This window comes from Panthera leo, chromosome A1 (genome assembly GCF_018350215.1).
Source record: "Panthera leo isolate Ple1 chromosome A1, P.leo_Ple1_pat1.1, whole genome shotgun sequence".
Taxonomy (NCBI): domain Eukaryota; kingdom Metazoa; phylum Chordata; class Mammalia; order Carnivora; family Felidae; genus Panthera; species Panthera leo.
Genome location: NC_056679.1, coordinates 7,514,170 through 7,536,392, shown reverse-complemented (window position 1 = coordinate 7,536,392; position 22,223 = coordinate 7,514,170). Strand labels below are relative to the sequence as shown.

The window sequence follows — 22,223 nt, the reverse complement described above, 5'->3', positions numbered from 1 at the left end:
CTCGAATCCCTGAACCGAGAGATCATAACCTGAGCTGAAGTCGGACGCTTAACCGACTGAGCCACGCAGGCGCCCCAGATACTACTACTGTCTTCATTTTACCGATGAGGAAACTGAGGTACAGAGAGGTTAAGTGACTTGCCCAATGACACACCACGGGGCCATGGCAGAGTTGGGGTCCCAACAAAAACAGTTGGCTTCAAAGCCTTTGTTTTTAACCGTATCACTAGTTATGATGAGGACACCAACTCATTTCCAAAGCGTAAGATTCTCAAACCCAATGTGTAAGAAAACAAAAATACGAGCATTCTCTTTGGTTACTTAGAAATAAATGTATCCCTCCTTATGGGATGTGCCATACTTTGCTATTTAGTTTTTAACGGTGATATTCCCCCAGGCCTTGCCGACTCCCTTGAAATAAAATAAAAGCGAGCATGTTATTATATAGAGAGTAGTATAAAATCATCAGCACCTTTCTCCCACCTCCTGACTGTCTTAACCTAACGTGGAACGAAAGTTTGAACAGATCAGATTCAACACCAGCCTGGCCGCGTTCCCCCAGCCCCGCTTTCAGAAGCTCTCAGGTTCCCCAACACATGCTTTATTATTCTCTGCATGCTGATTTGACTTTGGTAATCCTTTGCCCTTTGAAAAAGCATTCTTTATAGCAAATCACTCCCTGAGCCACTAGAAAGAAACTGCCCTTCCTCAGCCCCGCCCCTCTAGGCACTGAACGAAAAATAAAAATGACCAGCATTTTGATCGTAGAGAGGAGAAAACCGTTTTCGTGGTTGTAGTGAGAAAACCTCTTCGTCACCAAGATATTATCTCACCGTCAACTCCCGTTTTCAGGTCTGCGATCACATGCCAGCTGGTCATCTTTAGAAAAACCCTCGGGAAAGAGGAAGCTCTGAGTGTCCAGGTTACCTCGTTGGTTAGTCCCCTTGGAATTCCCAGAGGAGTTCAGTGACACGGTTGTTGCTATTGCTAGGGTTTAACTGTCCTAACAGGAGGACAAGCTGTTTCAAACAACCTGGATATTTGCTTTTGTGTTCAGGCTACTTATGTGACCACTTTCCTACCTGGAAGAGGACATTTCAGATGCTCTCATCTATCCTATGGCAAGTCGTAGTCCATGAAGATAGCACAAAAGACTTAGGAAGGGAAAAGTTTACAAAGCATTTTGCTTTGGTCTGCATGATAATCACTAACTGTATCAGTAACTTCTTGTACCAAACTGATTGGTGCTTTTGGCATGGCGCCTGGCTAGCCACACCAGCTTCTTTTTTATCTCCTTTTGTCTTCCTTTTCAGGGTCTTTGGCTATTGTCCAGTGGGAATTATGCGTTCTCTCTCTCTCTCTCTCTCTCTCTATATATATATATATATATATATACATATATATATGTATAATAAAAATTTTAAAAATCTTTATTTATTTTTGAGAGAGAGAGAGAGTGAGAGAGCAAGCTAGGGGCTGAGAGAGGGAGGGAGAGGATCCCAAGCATGCTCTGCCATCAACATAACGCCTGAGGCGGGGTTTGAACTCACAAACCTGAGATCGCGGACTGAGCCAAAGTCAGACACTCAACCGAGAGCCACCCAGGCGCCCCCCACATGCTCCCTTTAAGAAGCACACACATCTTTCCCTTCTTGGACCACTTAAACTCTGCCTTCCTAAAAGTCTAGAAATCACAGGTAGCTCTATTTGCTTTCCTCCCTAGTGTTATAATTTGGCGTTCCCCGATCCTTCCGTCGCTTGTGTCTCACCAGCCATGTCCTCCTTGTTGCCCAGAAGTAGGTCAGGGTACGAAATTCCCCCTTTCTAGTTCAGCCTTCTTGTTAGCAAGGCAAATAAACAACTTGTCAAATGCTCACTTTGATGGGTCAGAGCAATAAATTCCCTCATCGCTACACAAGGTCAGAATGACCCTTTAGCTTTGGAGATCAAGGCACAGAGCACTGGCGTCAGATAAACATGGGCTCAGGAGCTGCTTTGCCAGTTAGTGTGTGTTGAATGTTGGGGGTCAACAGGGATTCTGTTCTCTCCTTCATCTTCCATATGCAGCACAGCACCTGCTCGTTCTTTTTTCCTGGTGCCTCTCGGGTTTCCTTTTCCCTCTCCTGTCCCATTTTCCCTACCTCAGACAGCCCTTGCTTTTTCGTGCTCTGAATTCTCAAATCTGAACTTTTACTTCTGCTCTCACAGGACTTCCCACACTATACTGGAACCACTCATCACCGTCACCAGCAACGTGAAAATTCTGTGAGAACAGAAACTTACCTTTTCTACCTCACTGGTGTGCCCCTGATTCCTCCAATAAGTAGACTCTACCACTGATAGCAGAACAAGTGAATGAATGAATGAATGAATGTATGAATGAGTTGCTACAGCTGCCTCCGGACTTCTTTCCAGTAACCTTTTCCTACCACCTAAACTACGATCCCGTTCATCACGTTCCATTCCCGCTCAGGAATCCACAGCATCTTCCCGATTTCCCCGTGAATCTAAATAATGAGGCTTGGGGTTCCTGGGCGGCTCAGTTGGTTAAATACCTAACTCTTGATTTCAGCTCAGGTCATGATCTCATGGTCTGTGAGTTTGAGCCCCGCATCGGGCTCTGCGCTGACAGCATGGAGCCTGCTTGGGATTCTCTGTCTCCCTCCCTTCCTCTCTCTCTCTCTCTCTCTCTCTCTCTCTCTGCCCTTCCCCTGCTTGCAAGCACATGTACTCTCTCAAATAAATAAATAGTCCCACCCCTTACCCATTCAGCCTTTTCTACTACATCTCCCCTTGTGCTCCTGCTCCGGTCAAGAGGCTTTGCCCATTCCTCTCCATTGTGGCCATACGCAATGAGTTCCCATCTCATGTCTTAAGGAAAGCTGTTGCCTCCACCTTGGATGCTTTTCTTCTGCCTTCTCATTAAAACAAACTCATCCATGGGGCGCCTGGGTGGCGCAGTCGGTTAAGCGTCCGACTTCAGCCAGGTCACGATCTCGCGGCCCGTGAGTTCGAGCCCCGCGTCAGGCTCTGGGCTGATGGCTCGGAGCCTGGAGCTTGTTTCCGATTCTGTGTCTCCCTCTCTCTCTCTGCCCCTCCCCCGTTCATGCTCTGTCTCTCTCTGTCCCAAAAATAAATAAAAAAAAAAAAAACGTTGAAAAAAAAAAGAAAAAAAAAAACAAACTCATCCACAAAGATCTAGCTCAAGTCCTGCCTGCTTCTGTGCAGACCTCTGAACTTTTCTCATCTGTACTGGCCTCTGCCTTCCCTAATCTTCTGTTGGCCTTTAGTTTAACGATTTAGCTATTCTACCTATGGAAGTGTTGTCCACCCACCTGGATGATGATGTCTTTGGGAACAGGAACCATACTTTATAGGTCTTTGCATCCTACATAGCTGCTAGTTGAAGCCTGCTTTCCACCCCCTGTGTTCTCCTGTTCACACTTCTATCCTGTCAGTATGTGGTCTTTTCCCCCTTTTTTTCTTTAAGTTGGCTGTATAGAGAGAGAGGTAGCCTAATTAAATAGCTTCTGAACAATCCTTAGATTATCTTATTCTGTTTTAAGGGATTTGTTTTCTATCTCTACAATGCACAAAGGCGTCTTCAACAGCTCCTTGATCCCCTATCTCGCCTACACTGTCCAACATGGAGCACCCCATGTACCTGGTAGGCATGTTGGATAATCTCCAAAATCAAGTTTTCCATGTCTAAGTGTATTGAGTGGCTGATGAGCAATCCGCAGAGATGCTTGAGCCACCGGAAGATTTTTGTACAAACTCAATGGATTTGAGCCTATATCACTGTTCATCGCTATGTGAGTCAAGGGTTGGTTATAGGTCCCGCCTCGGGCCAATGTCAGAGAGCCATCCTTTCAGGAAGCAGGGGGATTACGGTCTCCTCTGCCTATAGAGGTGCTTCCATATTTCTGGGAAGTCAGACTAGTCCAGAATGTGTAGAAGAGTGGGGGCAGGAACCTTCTTGTCTCTCTTAGGAACCCCAGCCTAGACGAGGGCTTCTCAGCCCTTAACGTGCATATGAATCACATAGAGATCATCTTAAAATGCAGACTCTCAGTAGGTTTGGGGTGGGACTTAAAATTTTGTATTTCAGACAAGCTCCTAGATAATACCAATGCTGATGTTGCTTGGCTGTGGACCACACCACACTTAGATTAACAAGGGCCTGGCATACAGACACCTGTCCACGGGACTTTAGGGAGTGAGAGTCTCGAGAAAGACGTCCATGCACGCTGACATTCATTTCAGCATCTCCTGTAAGGATCTGGCTAAGTGTATCTTTAACTCTTTTTCAAACAGCATATCTAAGTTCTGCAACCATAAACACCAGCCAGGAGAATACATATTTCATGCAGAAAACGATGATGCCGAATTCACGAAAATGTTCACGCTGAACATAAGAAGTAAGTTAAATTGTCAAGAAATTTCACTTTAATCTTATCACTGCTTACTTGTGTATTAACTATGACCAGAAAGAGCTAAGTAAAGGCTTAGAAGGGATGCCATAAGCTATTGTTATATACTGAAGTATGTTGAAATTTTATTTCAAATCTACTGGCTTTGTTTACAGATAGATAGATGATAGATAGATAGATAGATAGATAGATAGATAGATAGATAGATAATTGTTCTGTGTTCATCTTTGAGGCTAAGATACCTTCTCCCATGTCCTCTCTGAATGTACTTTCTTGTGGTCTCTTATTGACTTTGGTACTTTGAAAAGTCATGTGAGGGAACAGCTTAAAGTCCTATTACCTGACATTTATTTGTTTTAGTAATTTTTGTTCCTTTGGCCTATGAAAAGATGCGAGTACATTTCACTGGACTTTTTATAGATGTTTCTCTCCTGAAGCTAAGAATCGTTTTGATTCTTGGAGGTAGAGAGATGAGCACATCTCAGCCGTCTACAGGAGGGGCCTGGCAGTGGGAAAGTAGTGGTTTGCACATGGGTGGTAGGGCTGTCTGGACAGAAAGTTCCACCCAAGGGGCAAAAAAGGGAATAACCAGAGGTCTTGAGTCATCCTGCATATGAGACACCTTCCCAGACGCACAAACTGCTTGGAGTAGATGGGCAACCTAGATGAAGCGAACGCTGAGGCCATTTCTGGAAAGTACCATACCACGTGAGCTTATTTTACATGTTCTTCTCTACAGGGAAACCTCAGGTGGTAGTCGAGGGATCGTCAGCAAGTCAGGCTTCTTGCTCCTCTGATGGGTACCCATTACCATCTTGGATCTGGAAGAAGTGTTCAGACAAGTCTCCCAAGTAATGAGGACATTGGTATCTCTTATGTTGGAAGAACATAAAACTCATACTCTCTCTGGCATATTGACGCTTGCTCGTGAATACGATTTAAGAAGAAGGGATGCAGTATTTAAAATGCTTACCTTCTGAGTCAGCTATAATTCTAAATGGTCACAGATTGTCTCTGATAACTTACAACCAAGAAATCTCTTTTAAAGCTCACTAGACAAACCCTAACTTCCAATCTGACGCTAGGCCCCGCCTGTCTAACTTCCCTGCCATTTCTTTTCAGCTGCACAGAGGAAATCACAGAAGGCATTTGGAATAAAACGGCTAACAGAAAAGTGTTTGGACAATGGGTATCAAGCAGTACTCTTAACATGAGTGAGGCCGTAAAAGGATTCCTGGTGAAGTGCTGTGCATACAATTCCCTTGGCACATCTTGTGAAACAATCCTTTTAAACTCATCAGGTACACAGCAGGTGCTCTTGTAAGGAACCACCTTCAGGAATTCCCCACTAGAAGTTAGTCCCTGTTGTTGGCTTTTATTTGGGGAATTTTCCAAAAGCGTACAGGTTCAGGTGTGACACAAGTCTTTCTTGAGTCAGGCAAGAATCCCCCACCGAACATAAGCTGTTTTGTAATTTAGGGGCAGAGGGACTTCTCCTTACGTTATTATGACTCATGAGTTATAGTGATGTAGGTAGAACCATAAACCCCCAGGATGGGAAGTATCTACCAAAAGATCCAACTCTAGAGAAACCGATGTAGTGATTTGGGGTCTCTCCCATTTTCTCTTTTGATGAATCTCTTTATGTTCCTTTAGCCTGCTCTTTTATAATTTCTAGTTTGTTTTTTACAACCCTTCTAACCTAAGCAAGTCTGAAACCTGCCTGCCTACACATAGTTTAAAATCACCAGCATCCCAAAACTAACTTCCCATGCATACGATACCTTCGAACAGAAAACACAAACTATTTTATTTTATTTTATTTTATTCTTCAAAAACATTTTTTAAACATTTATTTATTTTTGAGAGAGTGAGACAGAGCACAAGTATAGGAGGGGTGGTGGGCAGGGGTGTGGGGGGGGTGGTGGTGGGGCACAGAATCCAAAGCAGGCTCCGGGCTCTGAGCTGTCGGCACAAAGCCCGATGCCGGGCTCGAACTCACAGACCGCGAGATCATGACCTGGGCTGAAGTCAGACGCTTAACCGACTGAGCCACCCAGGCGCCCTTATTTTATTTTATTCTTAAAGTTTATTCATTTATTTTGAGAGAGAAAGAGGGAGAATGTGTGATGGGGGGAAGGGGCAGAGAGAGAGGGAGAGAGAATCCCAAGCAGGCTCTGCACTGTCAGCACTGAGCCCGACATGGCGCTCAGTCTCGCTAACCGTGCGATCGATCTGAGCCGAAACCAAGAGTCAGATACTTAACCAACTAGGTTGCCCCCTAACTTCTTTCTTTTAATGTCTGACCTGAATATCCTGTGGGTTTAAACAGATGTAATTGGTAGAACCCTAGTACGTGATCTTTAAGAATGGGATTGAAATCATTCAAAATTTTCTAGGAAGGGAACTTGTCCTTTACAGGGACATTGCCCGATTTTCCGTGGGGGAGGCGAGTATTTGTCAGGTGCTTGTAAGGACCGCACATGATGGCTTCTCAAACAGGATGTGCGAAAATCCAGTGAGCTTCCACTCCATCCAGTTCACTGCTCAGTGATTCTCTTTCCTTTCAGTGCCCTTCGCTTTCATCCAAGACAACATCTTGTTCTATGCGACCCTTGGGCTTTGTCTTCCCTTCATCGCCGTTCTAACCATGCTCATCTGTCACAAGTACAAAAAGGTAAACGCACAGGTAAAAATCCATCCCTGTTTCCTATTTCTGAGGAACTGCCTGTTGCTAATGGACCCACTATTTTCATCTCTGAAGCAATTTAGGTACGAAAGCCAGCTGCAAATGGTGCAGGTGACCGGCTCTTTGGATAATGAGTACTTCTACGTTGACTTCAGAGAATATGAATATGATCTCAAGTGGGAGTTTCCAAGAGAAAACTTAGAATTTGGTGAGAATCCAATGGTCCAAATGTTTCCACAGCGTTTCTGTTCTGTTGGAAAGTCTCTAACGTGCCCTCGCCCACCATTATCTTGCAGGGAAGGTACTGGGATCAGGTGCTTTTGGAAAAGTGATGAACGCGACAGCTTACGGAATTAGTAAAACGGGAGTCTCAATCCAGGTGGCAGTCAAAATGCTGAAAGGTACGGTAAGGTGGAACGGCGCCCACAAAGGTGTGCAAAAATGGGAGGCATCGTCTCCCGCCTCCTCTTCTCCTCGTCTGCAGCATTTTTACGGTTCCCGCGTGCCACACTTTCAAGGCTAAGAGGGGACTGGGCTGGGGTTGGTGTCGATCAAGTCGTGAGTATAAAATCCGAGTCACGAATGCAAAAGTCCACCTCTTCTTCCTCTTCTGGCTTTGTTAGGTGTTTCCAGCTTCAGTGTTAGGGGGTACTGTTATTACGGGCAGATGTTGTTTCTTACATTGTGACACAGACTCTGGGCAGAAGAACCAACCGAAGCCCTCTGCATTCTCACTTCCCACTTGTGGCTCCCCCGCCATCCCTCCCCCTAGCGTCCTTGGCTCAGCAAGAGCCCTCTGGTTGGCTTTTGCTGCCGCGATCAGCAACCTCCAACAAACGAAGTCTCACGGGCCTCTTTCCTCCTCCCAGTCCGACTGCCTCACGGTCCTTTGCTGGCTCCTCGTCTTCCACCAACTGTTGATGAAGGCTTGCCTCCTTCCTTTGCACCGTGCATGCTCACTACAGGCTATCTGTGTCCCCCCCCCCCCGCCGTGGCTCTAGTCTAGGTACCAGGGGTTCTCACAATTGCTCTCCCTTCTGAGCCTCAGGTTATGTCCAAATGCCTGAGCATCTCAAAAGGTTCTCTAATTCGAACTGAACTCCTCCAACCGTGGCCCTCCATCAACGCTCCCGCTCAGTGATCGGTGCCGAGGGCCAACGACTGGCCAATGACTTCCCCACAGTTGGGCAAACCGGAAACCGAGGCCGCATCCTTGAAACCGGGTCCGTTCTAGCACCCCACAGGCTGTCCCTGCCTGGTATCCTGCCCCGTGTTCCTTGAACCCACCCTCTTCTCACCTCCCTACCACCCCGGGCCAAACCTCTCTCTCCAGAACGGCTGCAGCGGCCCTCCAGGCAGGCCCTACGGGCTCCTTCTGGATTCTCAGTGTTGAGGCCTAAGTGCCGGTTATGGAATGCAAAGCAGACCGGTTTCCCCACTTAGCACTTACTCCCGAAGGAGTCTCCACAGCCCTGCAGCATCTGGCTGCCCTTCTCCCCACCTCACCCTCCCCACCTCACGCTCACTGGGAGGCCGCCTGCTTTCGGTTCCTCCAGAGGGCCGCGCTCCCTCCCATCCCAGGGCCTATGTGCAGGCTGATCCCTCTGCCCACCCTTCCCCTTTCACGTGGTTCTCTCCCACTCCTCCTTTAGATCTCAGCAGAAATATCACTTCCTCAGAGAAGCCTTCTCTCACACCACAGAGATCAAGTTCCTTGCTGTAAGTTAGCTCTCCGTAGGCCTTCTTCCTCATGCAATGTATCACAGTGGGGATGACATATTTGCTTAATTACTCCATTAATGTCTCGTCTGCCACATTGGTCCGTAAGGCGCGTGAGGGCCAAGGTTGTATCTGTTCTGCTGCGTTTTCTTTTACTTGGATCTTTGCCCGTTCTGTTACTTCAGTGTGGAATGTTCTCCCTCCCTTCCCACCGTGAAGTCGCCTGCTTATCTCTTACCTTACCTCAGGCATTCGGGGCCCGCTTCCACCCCCCTCCGAGGCTCGGTTAGGCGTCCCTCTTGTGTGACCCCACAGCCCCCTTCTATTCATTTGCCACTTTGCACTTACCACACTGGGTTGCACTTGTTTATTTACTCGTCTCCCTTTTTCAGGAGACTCTAAACCCCAAGAAGACGGGGGCTGTGTCTTTTGGCTATCATTCCTTCCCCCGTCGCTTGGCACATCGCCTCATACACAGCAGGCCTTCAATAAATACTTGTTCAAGGGGTGAATGAGTGAACGAATGGGTAAGAATGAATGAAAGTCAGGTCACGGGGTATGAAAGTGCTCTGGCAAAGTTAAGCACGCCATAAAAGATATTATTTTGGTCGTGACGGGCAAGACATGGGGATTTGAAAGCTACACATCCCTCTAAAACATGAAGCAGAAGACACAAGGTACCAGGGGGTCCCAGTGCTTGCAGCGGAGCATCTCACTCCCACTCCCAGTGAGAGAACCCCGACAGCTCACTAAATCAAAATGGATGGCATCAGTGCTCTGGAAAAGCTACCGTACAGGCTAGGATGTCTCCCAAGACAAAGCAATGACACCTGGAAATACCTAGTCAAGTCTTCACTGAATGTAAAGAAAAGTTACCGCGTCTATAGGAAAGAAGGTGTTACCAGTGGAGTGGGCGCCTGGTGCCTGATACCTGGAGAGGGAAGTCCAAAGACCCTGCCCCTGCTTCTAGGGCTCCAGCACCCTCCCGGGCAGGGGTGCCCCAACCAACCCGGGCACATCAGTCTCATCGACGTGAGACCTGGGAGTTTATCAGTAACTACCCTTACGCTATGCTTCTAAGCAAGATTATGAGGATGATTTGCCGAGCTATCTAGACTTATCTCCAGGGGGAGAATGCATTGTCCAATGGATGCATTCTAGCCTTTTTGGTAGCTCTCATGATCAGTTAACGAGTCTCTCGAGAACTTGGTTAGTGGGAACTGGCCTCTTTGACCTTCTCACCATTGGACCTGTTGACACATACAAGGTTTTAGACCTGAGGGCCGTGAACTGGAGCCAGCCACCCTTGCCGACATTCCTGTCCTGTCTCTCCATGCCCAACAAATCCAAGAGTCAAAAACAACGAAAAGAAGTTACGTTTCTCCCTTCAGCATACTTCCGAACTTTTTCATGTATCTTGTTTTGTTGCATTTCGATTTTTTGAGGGTCCACTGGAAAGATTTCTATTTTTGGTGGGTAGAGGAACGTCCAGGGGAAAGGCTCATTGTTAGGCTCAACTTTTACAACGCAATCTTTGAAACTCTGTCTTCAACACAAGCTCTTATTACTAACAATCGCGGACCGTCTTACGCATTACGATTTTTCATGCAAATTCGAACTGGAGAAAGTTTTCGTTTATTATATGACCTAACATACCTAATTTTCTTTAGCCTTACATTTTGTACGCTTTTCCGTTGACAGAAAAAGCAGACAGTTCCGAAAGAGAGGCTCTCATGTCCGAACTCAAAATGATGAGTCACCTGGGAAACCATGAGAATATCGTAAATCTGCTGGGGGCCTGCACGCTGTCAGGTAATCAGTTCCTACTAAAAACATCTCACCAAAAAGATTTCAGCTTGAAGACCCAGAGGACACCTGTTCCCATTTTCTCCTCTTTCCTCAGTCACAGTGTGGGTCCCCAAACCCAAGTGGAATTAGACGTTGAACCCTCTGAAATCAGATAGGTCAGTATAGAGAAGGCCTCTCTGTAGGGGGAGACGCCACATAATTTTCACCTATTCGAAAACAGCAACTTTTCTGTGGGTAAACTTTGTGGTATCTCATTCTACTTGCTCAGATGGAGCTTCTCCCCCGGCCGTGAAACTGGCCTAAACGCAGTGGCGAGAATGGCCGCAGAGCCTGGCCACTGCCCTGTTTGGGCGGCTCCAAATAAAGCACAGCCAAGGCAGGCTTTCAGACTTCGTTTTCCCAGAATTCAACGGAGCATGCGCTCTGATTCACTTCTGCTTAGAAATACCCGAAGGACGGGAGGCACCTGCGTGGCTCCGTCGGGTAAGTGTCCAACTCTCGATTTTGGCTCAGGCCACGATCTCACGGTTCGTGGGATCGAGCCCCCCATCGGGCTCCACACTGAGCGTGGAGCCTGCTTGGGATTCTCTCTCTCTCCCTTTCTCTCTGCCCCTCCCCTGCACACGCTTTCTCTCTCTGTCTCCCAAAATAAATAAATAAGCATTAAAAAAAGAAAAGAAATGCCTGAAGGATGTGCTCAAGCGTCCTTCCTTCTGGGACCGGGACCAAAAAATGGGAAACAGAGAAAATGGATCTGAGAGGATGCTTGTGATGTATTTCTCCCTCCTCGGCAAATGGCAAATCGGCATATATTTGCCAAGTGCCCAGAGTGCAGCTGGCCTATTATTCCCAGTTGCAAACTGGGGAATCCAAGTGGCTGGTAGTTATTGACGAGGCAACAGGTGCAGTTAGCACCCACGCAGAAGGCAAGACGATACCGCGTTCCAAAGGAGTTAGAGCAAAAAGCTGGAATTGAATTGTGCAGGAAGAGATAAGCTCAGGGGTGCTGGCTGGCTCAGTCGGTGGAGCCGATCAAGTGTGACTTGATCTCGGGGTTGTGAGTTCGAGTTCCACATTGGGTATAGAGATTACTTTAAAAAAAAAAAAATTAAAAAAAAAAAGAAGAACAGATAAGCTCAAAGTTGTACTCTCCCAAAGTCGGGGAGAAGTAGGCTCTCTTAGATTATGTTGTCTGCCACACAGACATCTGAAAAAGTTATTTGGTATTTGTATGCCTGTAATGCAAACTCTCACTATTTCAGGACCAGTTTACTTGATTTTTGAATACTGTTGCTATGGTGATCTTCTCAACTACCTAAGAAATAAGAGAGAAAAATTTCACAGGACGTGGACGGAGATTTTCAAGGAGCACAATTTCAGTTTTTACCCCGCTTTCCAATCATACCCAAATTCCAGGTAAGAGACGGGGTCAAGGTTTCACAATTATATGTCGTAGAACACAGACAAAATACGATGGTTAAACACCCCCCACTGGCCAGTCTCTGAAGGCAGCATTGTGTGCTCTGTGGGTTCTAAGATCTAGAAAGGCCACTTATCTTTGCTATAGTTTTCTCTGCTGATTGGAACAATGAGACCTTTCGCTTTCCCGTGGTGCAGGGACTGTAGCTGTCTCCGTCCACCTGTGCCAGAATCACACCCCTGGACCCAGGCTCAGTTTTGGGAAGAGTGCATTATTCTGTCTTTCAGGTCTGCTGGATGACACGTAGATCCCAGTTGAAAGAATGAATGCTTTTTCCAAAGCCCTCCACGTACTCATTGAGAGTAGTTCAGGTCTTGGGACTTTTGCTTTGAACTCATAAATTGGATTTTCAAAAATTGGAATGGATCAGTTGACGTAATGCGATGGGGGCAAAATTAAGAAGCGGTAACATTTGTCCCTGTGCCCCCCGTTGTATATTCTGCCATCCATGGGGAGCCTGTGTGATTCTCAGTCCTGTTGAGATTTCTTGTTGTGGTGTGTATAAACGAGGGCTATAGGAGTTTGGTGATCCTTTGGTCCTCATCCTTGGGAATTTCTTGCTAATTACTTGAACATCGTGTAACACCTTTCTCTGAGGCGTTCTTCATAGAATGATTCCTCAATCCACAGTGCATTCCTGTTTCCTTGCCATATGCAGAATCTCCCTTATTCTAAAGGCACAATCGTTAGAGACTTTTGTCTTTACTGCGTGACTTTTGGAGGGTGCATTTGAGATTCCAGCCTTGATTTCTAAGTGTGTAGCTTTCAGTGCACGCCTTTGGCCTTCTAAGGTCTGAGACGGAGACCTAGCATCTTAAAGCCGGGAGACCCCATGGAGATCCCCAGGGGCATCTTTGTACGCTTGCCCTTAACCGATTGATACCCGTCACCCTAATCTTGTCTTCCACACTCGTTTCTCAGTTCATATTCGAAAACTGAGAAAATTCCATAATGTCATCTGTATTCTAGAATAGAGTCTCTTAATGAGTCGGATGTGTGTGATCAGCACTCCATGGTTAGTAACAAGTAATGCTGCTCAACAGGGCCTTTGATTCATTCTGGTCACTGGGATATTAAATCCACTGAAGCAATTTAGGGATATTTGTGGTCTGAAAGGATGCCATTTTCCAAAGATAGGGATATTGTAAATTGGGGTGAAATTGTACGCGGGAATAAATGGCATCCTTGTATACAATGTGCACAGAATTCCTCGGTGAAGAATTTTACATTATAACCGTAAAAGAGATTATCGATGTTACTATTTATTAATTTCACGGGAAAGGGAAATGAGCTTTATTTACCAAGACCAACTTGAGGACAGAAGGATGGTAAAACACTTAGAAGTCTTTATGGAAGATCCGTATTACATGAGTTTTTGTAGGGAAAGTGAGCTTTAACATTTTTTTTTTTTACATTTATTTATTTTTGAGAAACAGAGTGAGACAAAGCATGAGCAGGGGAGGGGCAGAGAGAGAAGGAGACACAGACTCCAAAGCAGGCTCCAGGCTCCGAGCTGTCAGCACAGAGCCCGGCGCGGGGCTCGAACCCACGAACCGCGAGATCATGACCTGAGCTGAAGTCGGACGCTCAACCGACTGAGCCACCCAGGCACCCCAGGGAAAGTGAGCTTTTAGAAACAGAAGAGGCCTGAGTCCTAATTGTACGTTTTGTTAGCTTCGTGATTTCAGCAAATCACATTTATCTCACCAAGTCTTTTGTGAAATGTGACTCTCACACCCAGCTTGTCGCGCTGTGGCAAGGACGGACTGAGGTCCTCTTTGAACTGTAAGGACGTTATACAGAGAGTGGGGATCACTCCTCTCCTAGTGAGACTTGCCAAGCCCAATTAATTCCACACGTGTTTTTAACGCCCACGTGCGCCAAAAATGGACCAATGGATGCTGTGCTTTTTGTTTAAAAGCCCATTTATAACTGGAACTCATTTCTTTGATGAATTGTAATTTTTTTAAATATAATGTCTACTCAGAAGAAGAACATAAATAACGGAATAATTTTTTTTTTAATAGCATGCCTGGTTCAAGAGAAGTTCAGATACGCCAGGACTTGGATCACATCTCAGGGTTCAACGGGAACTCATTTCAATCTGAAGGTAATATTTTATTGTAATTAGTAGCACCTTACAACAGAAACGGATACAGGAATTCTGTTAGCTATTTTTTTAAAAGTTTGTAAACGCGAAACACGATTTTCTTTGCTAATGTCATTTGTAGGCTTTATTAATGCATGTTTGCTCTAAAGGTGGTGAAAAGCCAATGGTTCCTATATTGTGCATTTTACGTCAGTATGCAGCTAATAAACACTGAGGGCTATCTTATTTGGTCAGGTGGTTCTTTTTAAAGTCATACATTTATTAGGGCCACCGAGTACTGATAAGTGGAAAAATGACGAGTTCTGGAATCAGACAGAAGTTGGGTCGACCTTGGGGTTCCTTCACTTCCTGGCTGGAAGACTGGATGAATTATGTCGCCATCTGAGCCACAACTTTGTCATCTGTCAAGTAGGCCCAATAATACTTTTCTCATAGGACCAGCAGAAGGATTAAATGGGACAACAGTAAAATGAGGCACAGCTTCTGGCATAAATGGGTTAGCCCCAACGCCACCAGAGACGTGCGGTGATAGCTTCTTTCTGCAGTCTGGGTGCCCCCGCTCACTGTGACTTTAATAACTGCCCGTGGAGCTTTACTGGGACAACTTCACAGACTCTGGAAAACATGAGGACCCGTTCTGTCTTACAGATGAAATCGAATATGAAAACCAAAAGAGGCTGGAAGAAGAAGAGGACTTGAACGTGCTGACATTTGAAGATCTTCTCTGCTTCGCCTATCAAGTTGCCAAGGGAATGGAATTTCTGGAATTTAAGTCGGTAAGCGCCTCGTGAAGAAGAAACTAACGGCAGCAAGATAATCTGGGAAATGAGACGTGCTTTCCCTTTTCTGGTTTGTTTTAACTTGTATCCCTTAAAGTCTCGCCCCTCCCCACCCCCAGCCACCACACCCTTCACGGTGGGAGCCGCCTAGATGCTTCTTCCCACCATCTCTTGACGAATTACAGTTATGAAGGCCCCGGGATCCCTTATTAGATAATGGTTATCACAGCCCTGCCAGGCTGTCCAAAGTCCCCTGAAACTTCCAGATAGGCGGTCAAAGCGAGGTGTACAGAGTCAGTCCTTCCTTGGACGGTCAGTTCAGGTTGTTCAGGCATTTGGCCCTGGGTAAATGGAGGCTCAAATACCATGCGCCGTGCTTGTGGGGCCAGCCCGTCCCCCACTCTGCCCACCTCCGCCTTTGCCTTCTCTGCAGTGCCCTGCTGCGGGCCAGCACCGTTCCTGGGCCCTCCCGGCTTCCTCTGCCGCTAATCCCAGATCCAGGCCGTGGATCCTGCCACAAACCACGGTTTCTATCTCCACTTTGCATTCTTTCTGCAACCGGCTTTCAGTCCTCCTCTCTGACATTTCAAATGTCTCCTGCCTGTAAGCAGATGAAAGCCATTCCTCTGGCTCCTTTCTGTCCTTGCCGTCTTGTCCTTCGTCTCTGCCGAAGGCCACCTTACCTTCTCTCTATTTCCCAAACTCTTCCCTCCTCTTTTCCCTTTGAATTTTCATTCTCTTTCTCCCTCTCTCCGCCACATCCCTCCTCTTGCCTCCTCTCGCCCTGAATTTGGAGAGAAGGCTTTCAACTGTATTTTTTTCTTTAAAAAAATTACTTTCTGGGGCTGTGGGGAAGAGGGGAAAGTGGGCGATGGGCACTGAGGAGGGCGCTTGTACGTAAGCGACGAACCACTTGAACCTACCCCAAAAACCAAGAGCACACTTTACGTACCATATGTTAGACAACTTGACAATAAATTATGTTTCAAAAAAGCACTTGCTGTAATATGATGTTATAGGTCGAGTCTATCTCAGTTTTAAAAAGATTAACGTGAAATAAATCTACAGCTTTGAAGAACAGGAAAAAGTGATCTTCATAATAGTAACCAAACCTATGAAGCATCTTGAGATAAACAGAACCAGAAATCTGTAAGATCCCCGTGAATAAGCCCGTGAGACATTATTCAATGGCAGGGGGAAGACCTGAATGAGCTTCACCGGGTTCATGTAGGAGAGACTCTGCGTTTACCAGAAACGTCAGTTCTGTCCAAGTTAATCTGTATGTTTAACGCAACTCCAGTTAGATGCTCAGGGGTTTTGTTTTGTTTTCCTCATGCGTATTGAAAGGGCACGTTACCTTCTTGGCTCGTCTTTTCCAAATGTGGGCATCCTTGCTCAATAGTTTAAAAAAAAATCCCATCTTGTAATATTTCCCCATCCCTCCTCTCTGAGGCCCGTTCTTCTCTTCATCTTCCCTATTGGCTGTTGGACTCCTCTTGTCTCAAGTGTACAGATAGTTGCTTTATCTGTAGTTCACCTACGCGGCCACAGTAGGGCTTCCGTGAGTGTCTTTGTGGACCTCGGAGGGCATCGAGCTTGATTGCCTGTCCTTAAGTAAATACTCAAACTTCTCACAACTGGAGGTCAAGGGGCACTGCTTTTTTCCCCCTCTGGGCTTGTTATAATAAGAATGTTCTGAGGACTCTCCAGTTTCTTAGACCCTGTCCCGTTGTTTTCACTTCAGGCCCTCTCCTCTGCATCGGTCTGTCCTTTCTCCCTCCGTCTCTGGTTGCTCCTCAGTTTCCCCGTAGGTTCCGTGACCCCATCAAACGTTACTTGAGCCCTGGGGCACCGTGCTAGGTGCTGAAATAGAGTCAGCTCTTATCCCTGACAGGGGAGAAAGAGACGAGCAGATGTGCAAATCAAAGATAACACTGGAGTGTGGTAAATATTCACGTTCCAGTAAGTCCTGGGGACCCAGGCGAGGCACAGGCAGGTCAGACCCGGGGGGAGGGGAGGCGGTGCAGGAAAAGCTTGTGGAAGGAGCCCAGGCTTGGGCTAGAGGAGATGTTTGAGGCAAAGGAAAACCAGCAGGGAACATGGGATCGGGCAGGGAACATGAAATCAGGAGGAAGTCCGCTGAGAAAGGTCATGAGTTAAATGTGTGGCATAGTGAGGTCTCTTGGGCAGCAAGGTAGGGTCCTAACCCAGTAGATTTTTGCCTATCCCTATCTGAAGCTCAAGAGAAATGTTTGGGGGGTGCCTAGGTGGCTCAATCAGTTGGGCGTCCGACTTCGGCTCCGGTCATGATCTCACAGTGTGTGAGTTCGAGTCCCGCATCGGGCTCTATGCTGACAGCTCGGAACCTGGAGCCTGCTTCGGATTCTGTGTCTCCCCCTCTCTCTGCTCCTCCCCTGCTCATGCTCTGTCTCTGTCTCAATAATGAATAAACGTTAAAAAAAAAATTAAAGACAAAAAAAGAGACATGTTTGGGTTGGAAATTGAGGTTTGGGTGATGGCGGTTGCCTCCCTAGGTTTGGACGAAGCGGCTGGGGGGTGGGGGAATGTGGAACGAGAGGGGGCAGTGCTGGGGAATGAGAGCAGGCTTGCATGGGGCCGTGGGAAGAAACAGGTTCCGCCAGGGGCCAGTGAACGGGGCCAGATTCACAGAAGGAAGGTCGTGAAGAAGGAGGGGCTGCCGAACAGGACCAGTTATCGACGGGAGGTCAGCGCAGAGCTCTGCTGGGCTGTGCTGTGCACCGTGGGGCTCGGCCAAAGCAGTTGGCAGGCGTTGGGGAAGAGGAAGGCAGGTTGCAGGGGCCCGGTAGTGACGTGGGTGCAAAGTAAGCGGAGTCCACAGGCCGAGGACCGCGCTCTCAGAACACCGGCTAGGGAGGAAGGAGAGCTAGAGGGATTTGAGTCTGTTGGGTTTTTGCTTTCATTTTTTCAAGGTTGAAGAGAGAGCCCCTTTGGCCCTTTACTCCTTAGTGCCCTGTTCCTTTGAATACCTTCTTTCTTAGAGTTAATTCTCTTGCCGGACCACTCGGGTTCCTGTCTTGTCATCTCTCAACCCAGGGGCTCCCCACTGCACTTCAGTCCTCCTTCCCAAACTTATTGTTTTCACATCTTCCAACTGTTTTCTTTGCCAGTACTCTCGCTGTCGAGAGCACCGGTCAGGAAAGAGGTCGTTTTCTCCTCCCCGCAGTAAGAGTGCTGGAAGTCACTCTCTGAAAATCCCCTCCGGAGCTCAACAGCGGGCCCTGTTACTGTCTTTTGGGCCGTCCGTGTTCAGTCGGTGCCACGAAGCAAGCGTGATGACCGCTCGTGGCCCAGGAAAGAGAAGACACTTGGGTGAACCCCACGTTCTGTAACTCCCGCCGACCCTGAACCTGGAAGAAAGCTTGCACTCGGTGATCATCTGCATCACAGTAAATAACACTCCAATTTCATTCTTTATAGTGTGTTCACAGAGACCTGGCAGCCAGGAACGTGCTCGTGACCCACGGGAAAGTGGTGAAGATCTGTGACTTTGGACTGGCTCGAGATATCATGAGTGACTCCAACTACGTTATCCGGGGCAATGTGAGGCTGCTACTTCGTACACGTTTTTTATGCCGTCGCTTTGTGTTTTGTCGTTGTTACGGTAGACAGCCGCACTCACTGTGGTGCGTGTTTGAGCCACGGCCACGTCCGAACACTTCCTCACGGCAGTTAGCTTTCTTAGGCTTGACAGCTTTTTCTGTAGCTTCAGGGAATATCCCAGCTGTAATAAAAGCCGAGTAAAGGAGCATCACCTCTGTCACAGCAGATCAGGTAGGGACCTTGGAGCACAAGCCACACTTTAAACAAAACCCGTTACCTGAGCCTACAGTTCCCGGAGCTGTAAAGTGACCGGAGTCATGTTTCCAATTGCGGGATTTGGCAATAGCTACCATAAAACGTTTTTTTTACGTACGACATATAAATTAAATGTTAAATGCAAAATCTTTAAAGGCACAACATTGAACGTAAATGTTAGCTAGTGAATGTTTAGCATCTTATGACTGCCACACAGGGAGACCTAAAACATGACTGAATACAAAAAATTTAAAAAATTAAAAAATTAATTAATTAATTAATTAATTAAAAAATTAAAAAATCCCTAAGGACAGATATGGGTTTTTTATTTTTTTTTTATTTTAGAGAGAGAACGCGCAGGGGAGAGGGGCAGGGGGACAGAGCCAGTCTTCAGCAGGCTTCAGGTTCAGCGCTGAGCCCTATGTGGGGCTTGATCCCAAGACCCTGGGATCATGACCTGAGTCGACACCAAGGGTCAGATGCTCAGCCGACTGAGCCACCGAGGTGCCCTGTTTTTGTTTTTTTTTCTTAATTTAAGATTTTATTTTTAAGTAGTTTCTACACCCAGTGTGGGGCTCGAACTCATAACCCTGAGATCAAGAGTCACATGCTCTACTGAGTGAGCCAGCCAAGTGCCCCCCGATGTGTTATTTATAAGAGAGCTATTAGAAATACTAAATGATAAAATTGTGCAGTGAAAGAACGTGGCTGTAAGAATTACAACACCTGGAGTTGAGCCCCTGTCCTTACGTTTTGGAATTTCTGGGTGCTTTTTTGTCCCCACTCGTGAAATGATCATAACGGCGAGTGCTGACACAGTGCCTACTGTGTGCTTAGCACTATTCTAAGTGCTTTACATATATTCATTTAGTCCTCAAAGCACCTCTCTTGGGGATGAGGAAACCGAGGCCCAGAAACATAACTCTGCCCATGATTACACAGCACGTGGATTAGAGCACGGATGGGCTGAGCCCCAAGTCTGTGCATAACCGCTGGGACACGTGCAGCATTTCCCGTGAGGATTATACGCTTCCCTCACTGGGGTTGTTGTGGGAATAAACTAGTAAAACCAACATGAAAGCACCTGTCCGGGGGAAACGGCCAATAAACATTAAAAATCAAATTAAACTGCATTCCCATTAGCATCAAATAACCACCCGGGCTGATGTTAGATCCATACCTCACTCGTTGGAGCTGAATCATAAATATGATCAAAGCTTCTGTGTGGCTGTGCAGTTTTTAACCTTACTAGCTGGCAGTCTCTTACGTGGGAAGGTGAATTTCATGTGGCACCTCGGTTAATCCGTGTAATTAATCAAATTAGCCAGACCAGCCTGTTTGGTTTTACCAGCTCATCGGTTTGTGCAGGATTTAAAATCGGGTTTCTTTCTTGAGCTTCAGTTTTGTTTTGTTTTGTTTGTATTTCCTTCAATAATCTCTATGCACGATGTGGGGCTCGAACTCGTGACTCCCAGGTCGGGGCGCAGGCTCTACTGACTGAGTCGGCAAAGTACCCTTCGAGCTCTGATTTCACTTGGCAGGTTAAACGTGCGTGGTGAGGGGCTGCTCAACTCACGAGAAAGAAAATACTACAAAAAACTCTACCCCGGGAACCTATCCACCCCTACGTCTTGGTTCCGATCCCAGGCTGCACTAACTCAAAACCCACCTCTCGTGCTCCTGGAAATTATTAAAGCCACAGAAGCCAGCCTGGTATCATTCCTGGAAGAGATGGCGTGTGCTCCCTTCACCACATTCCTGTAGGTGGTATTTCCACTAAAGTCCTTCCAAGAAGGTCGTCCACTAACTTACCAGCATCTCCTTACCTCTGGTCACCTGACTGGTTCCTCCTTCATGGTGTCTGCTGTGACACTTACCCATTTCCAAGCACAAGCCTTTTGTTCACAAGGAGTTTTAAAGAGATACCGGTTGATTTTTTTTTTTTTAAGCCTATTATTAGAATGTTGATTTGAAAGTGAAACACTTCCCCTTGGGCAATATGATCTCCTCAATTAAGGATTAAGAGCGGCTTTAGGAAGAAAATACACTTTATTATCGGCTAATAAGAGAAAAGAAACACGCGTCGTTCAGTCCGTTCACCACCCATCACCACTGATCGGTCCCCTCTTGGATTCCGCACAGGCCCGTCTCCCTGTAAAGTGGATGGCTCCCGAAAGCTTATTTGAAGGGGTCTACACCATAAAGAGTGACGTCTGGTCGTATGGAATATTACTCTGGGAAATATTCTCACTTGGTAAGTTTCGCAGTTTGCTGCCAGCCGTTGCCCCCCACACGCTATCCCATTCCTAAATCAGGGTGCATGACCCGTGACCTCTAACGCTCCCCAGAGCTGGCTCATCCTTACCTCTATGCAGTGTGTGCCGTTTCACGTTTGTTTTCTTTTTTAACTCTTTTTAATGTTTATTTATTTTTGAGAGAGACCAGGGGAGGGGCAGAGAGAGAGGGAGACACAGAATCCGAAGCAGGCTCCGGGCTCTGAGCCATCAGCACAGAGCCCGACGCGGGGCTCGAACTCACGAGCCGCGAGACCGTGACCTGAGTCAAAGTCGGAAGCTCAACCGGCTGAGCCACCCAGGCGCCCCCTTTTGGTTTTCATTTTTTTTCCTAATGTTTATTTAGAGACAGAGAGAGACAGAGCATGAGCAGGGGAGGGGCAGAGAGAGAGGGAGACACAGGATCCGAAGCAGGCTCCAGGCTCCGAGCTGTCGGCACAGAGCCCGATGCGGGGCTCGAACTCACGAACCCTGAGATCATCACCTGAGCCAAAGCTGGAGCCACCCGGGCGCCCCCATTTCGTGCTTTATTTGTGGTGTCTGCAGGTCTGTCTACCCCCACCGGGCTATACCCACCGGCTGGAGGGCAGAAGTCATGACTCTCCCGCCCACAGCCTCACGCCAAGCAGTGTCAGGCCCATGGGAGCTCTCGGTCCATGCTTGTTTGTTGAGTGAATGAAGAAACGAATGAGATGGTTTCTCCTCCCTAACGTTTTCCTCAGGTGTCAATCCTTACCCTGGCATTCCGGTTGACGCTAACTTCTATAAACTCATCCAGAGTGGATTTAAGATGGACCAGCCATTTTATGCTACAGAAGAAATGTAAGTTCAAATCACAGGGCAAGGTGGCCGAAATCAGGAATTTACAGTCTCTCTCGTTCCGAATGCATGACAAAAAAAAAAAAAGCGCAAAACTCCTTAATGCAAAATGCATATGATTCCTCTAAAAAAAAAAAAAAGGAAAGAAAAGGAAAGGAAACTCTAATCCTTTTCTTGGGGGGGGCGGGGGGGCGGACGGGGATTCCTGAACAAAACTGAACCTTCCTGCCCTAAGATACTATGAATTAGGGGCT

At 46.9% G+C, this 22,223-nt stretch overlaps 1 protein-coding gene across 4 annotated transcripts in view; it reads left to right on the top strand.

Annotated features, from left to right (window-relative positions):
* The window catches only part of FLT3 (fms related receptor tyrosine kinase 3), a 123,705-nt gene that overhangs the window by 92,375 nt on the left and 9,107 nt on the right, over positions 1-22,223 (top strand). For all 4 annotated transcript variants that reach the window (XM_042940036.1, XM_042940187.1, XM_042940109.1 and 1 more), the window contains 13 exons: positions 4,318-4,421; positions 5,173-5,284; positions 5,556-5,734; positions 7,004-7,110; positions 7,198-7,330; positions 7,419-7,523; positions 10,543-10,653; positions 11,913-12,066; positions 14,158-14,240; positions 14,889-15,016; positions 18,479-18,601; positions 20,999-21,110; positions 21,873-21,972. In XM_042940036.1, the coding sequence (XP_042795970.1) occupies positions 4,318-4,421; positions 5,173-5,284; positions 5,556-5,734; positions 7,004-7,110; positions 7,198-7,330; positions 7,419-7,523; positions 10,543-10,653; positions 11,913-12,066; positions 14,158-14,240; positions 14,889-15,016; positions 18,479-18,601; positions 20,999-21,110; positions 21,873-21,972 (1,551 nt within the window). The remainder of the gene's footprint in view (positions 1-4,317; positions 4,422-5,172; positions 5,285-5,555; positions 5,735-7,003; positions 7,111-7,197; positions 7,331-7,418; positions 7,524-10,542; positions 10,654-11,912; positions 12,067-14,157; positions 14,241-14,888; positions 15,017-18,478; positions 18,602-20,998; positions 21,111-21,872; positions 21,973-22,223) is intronic.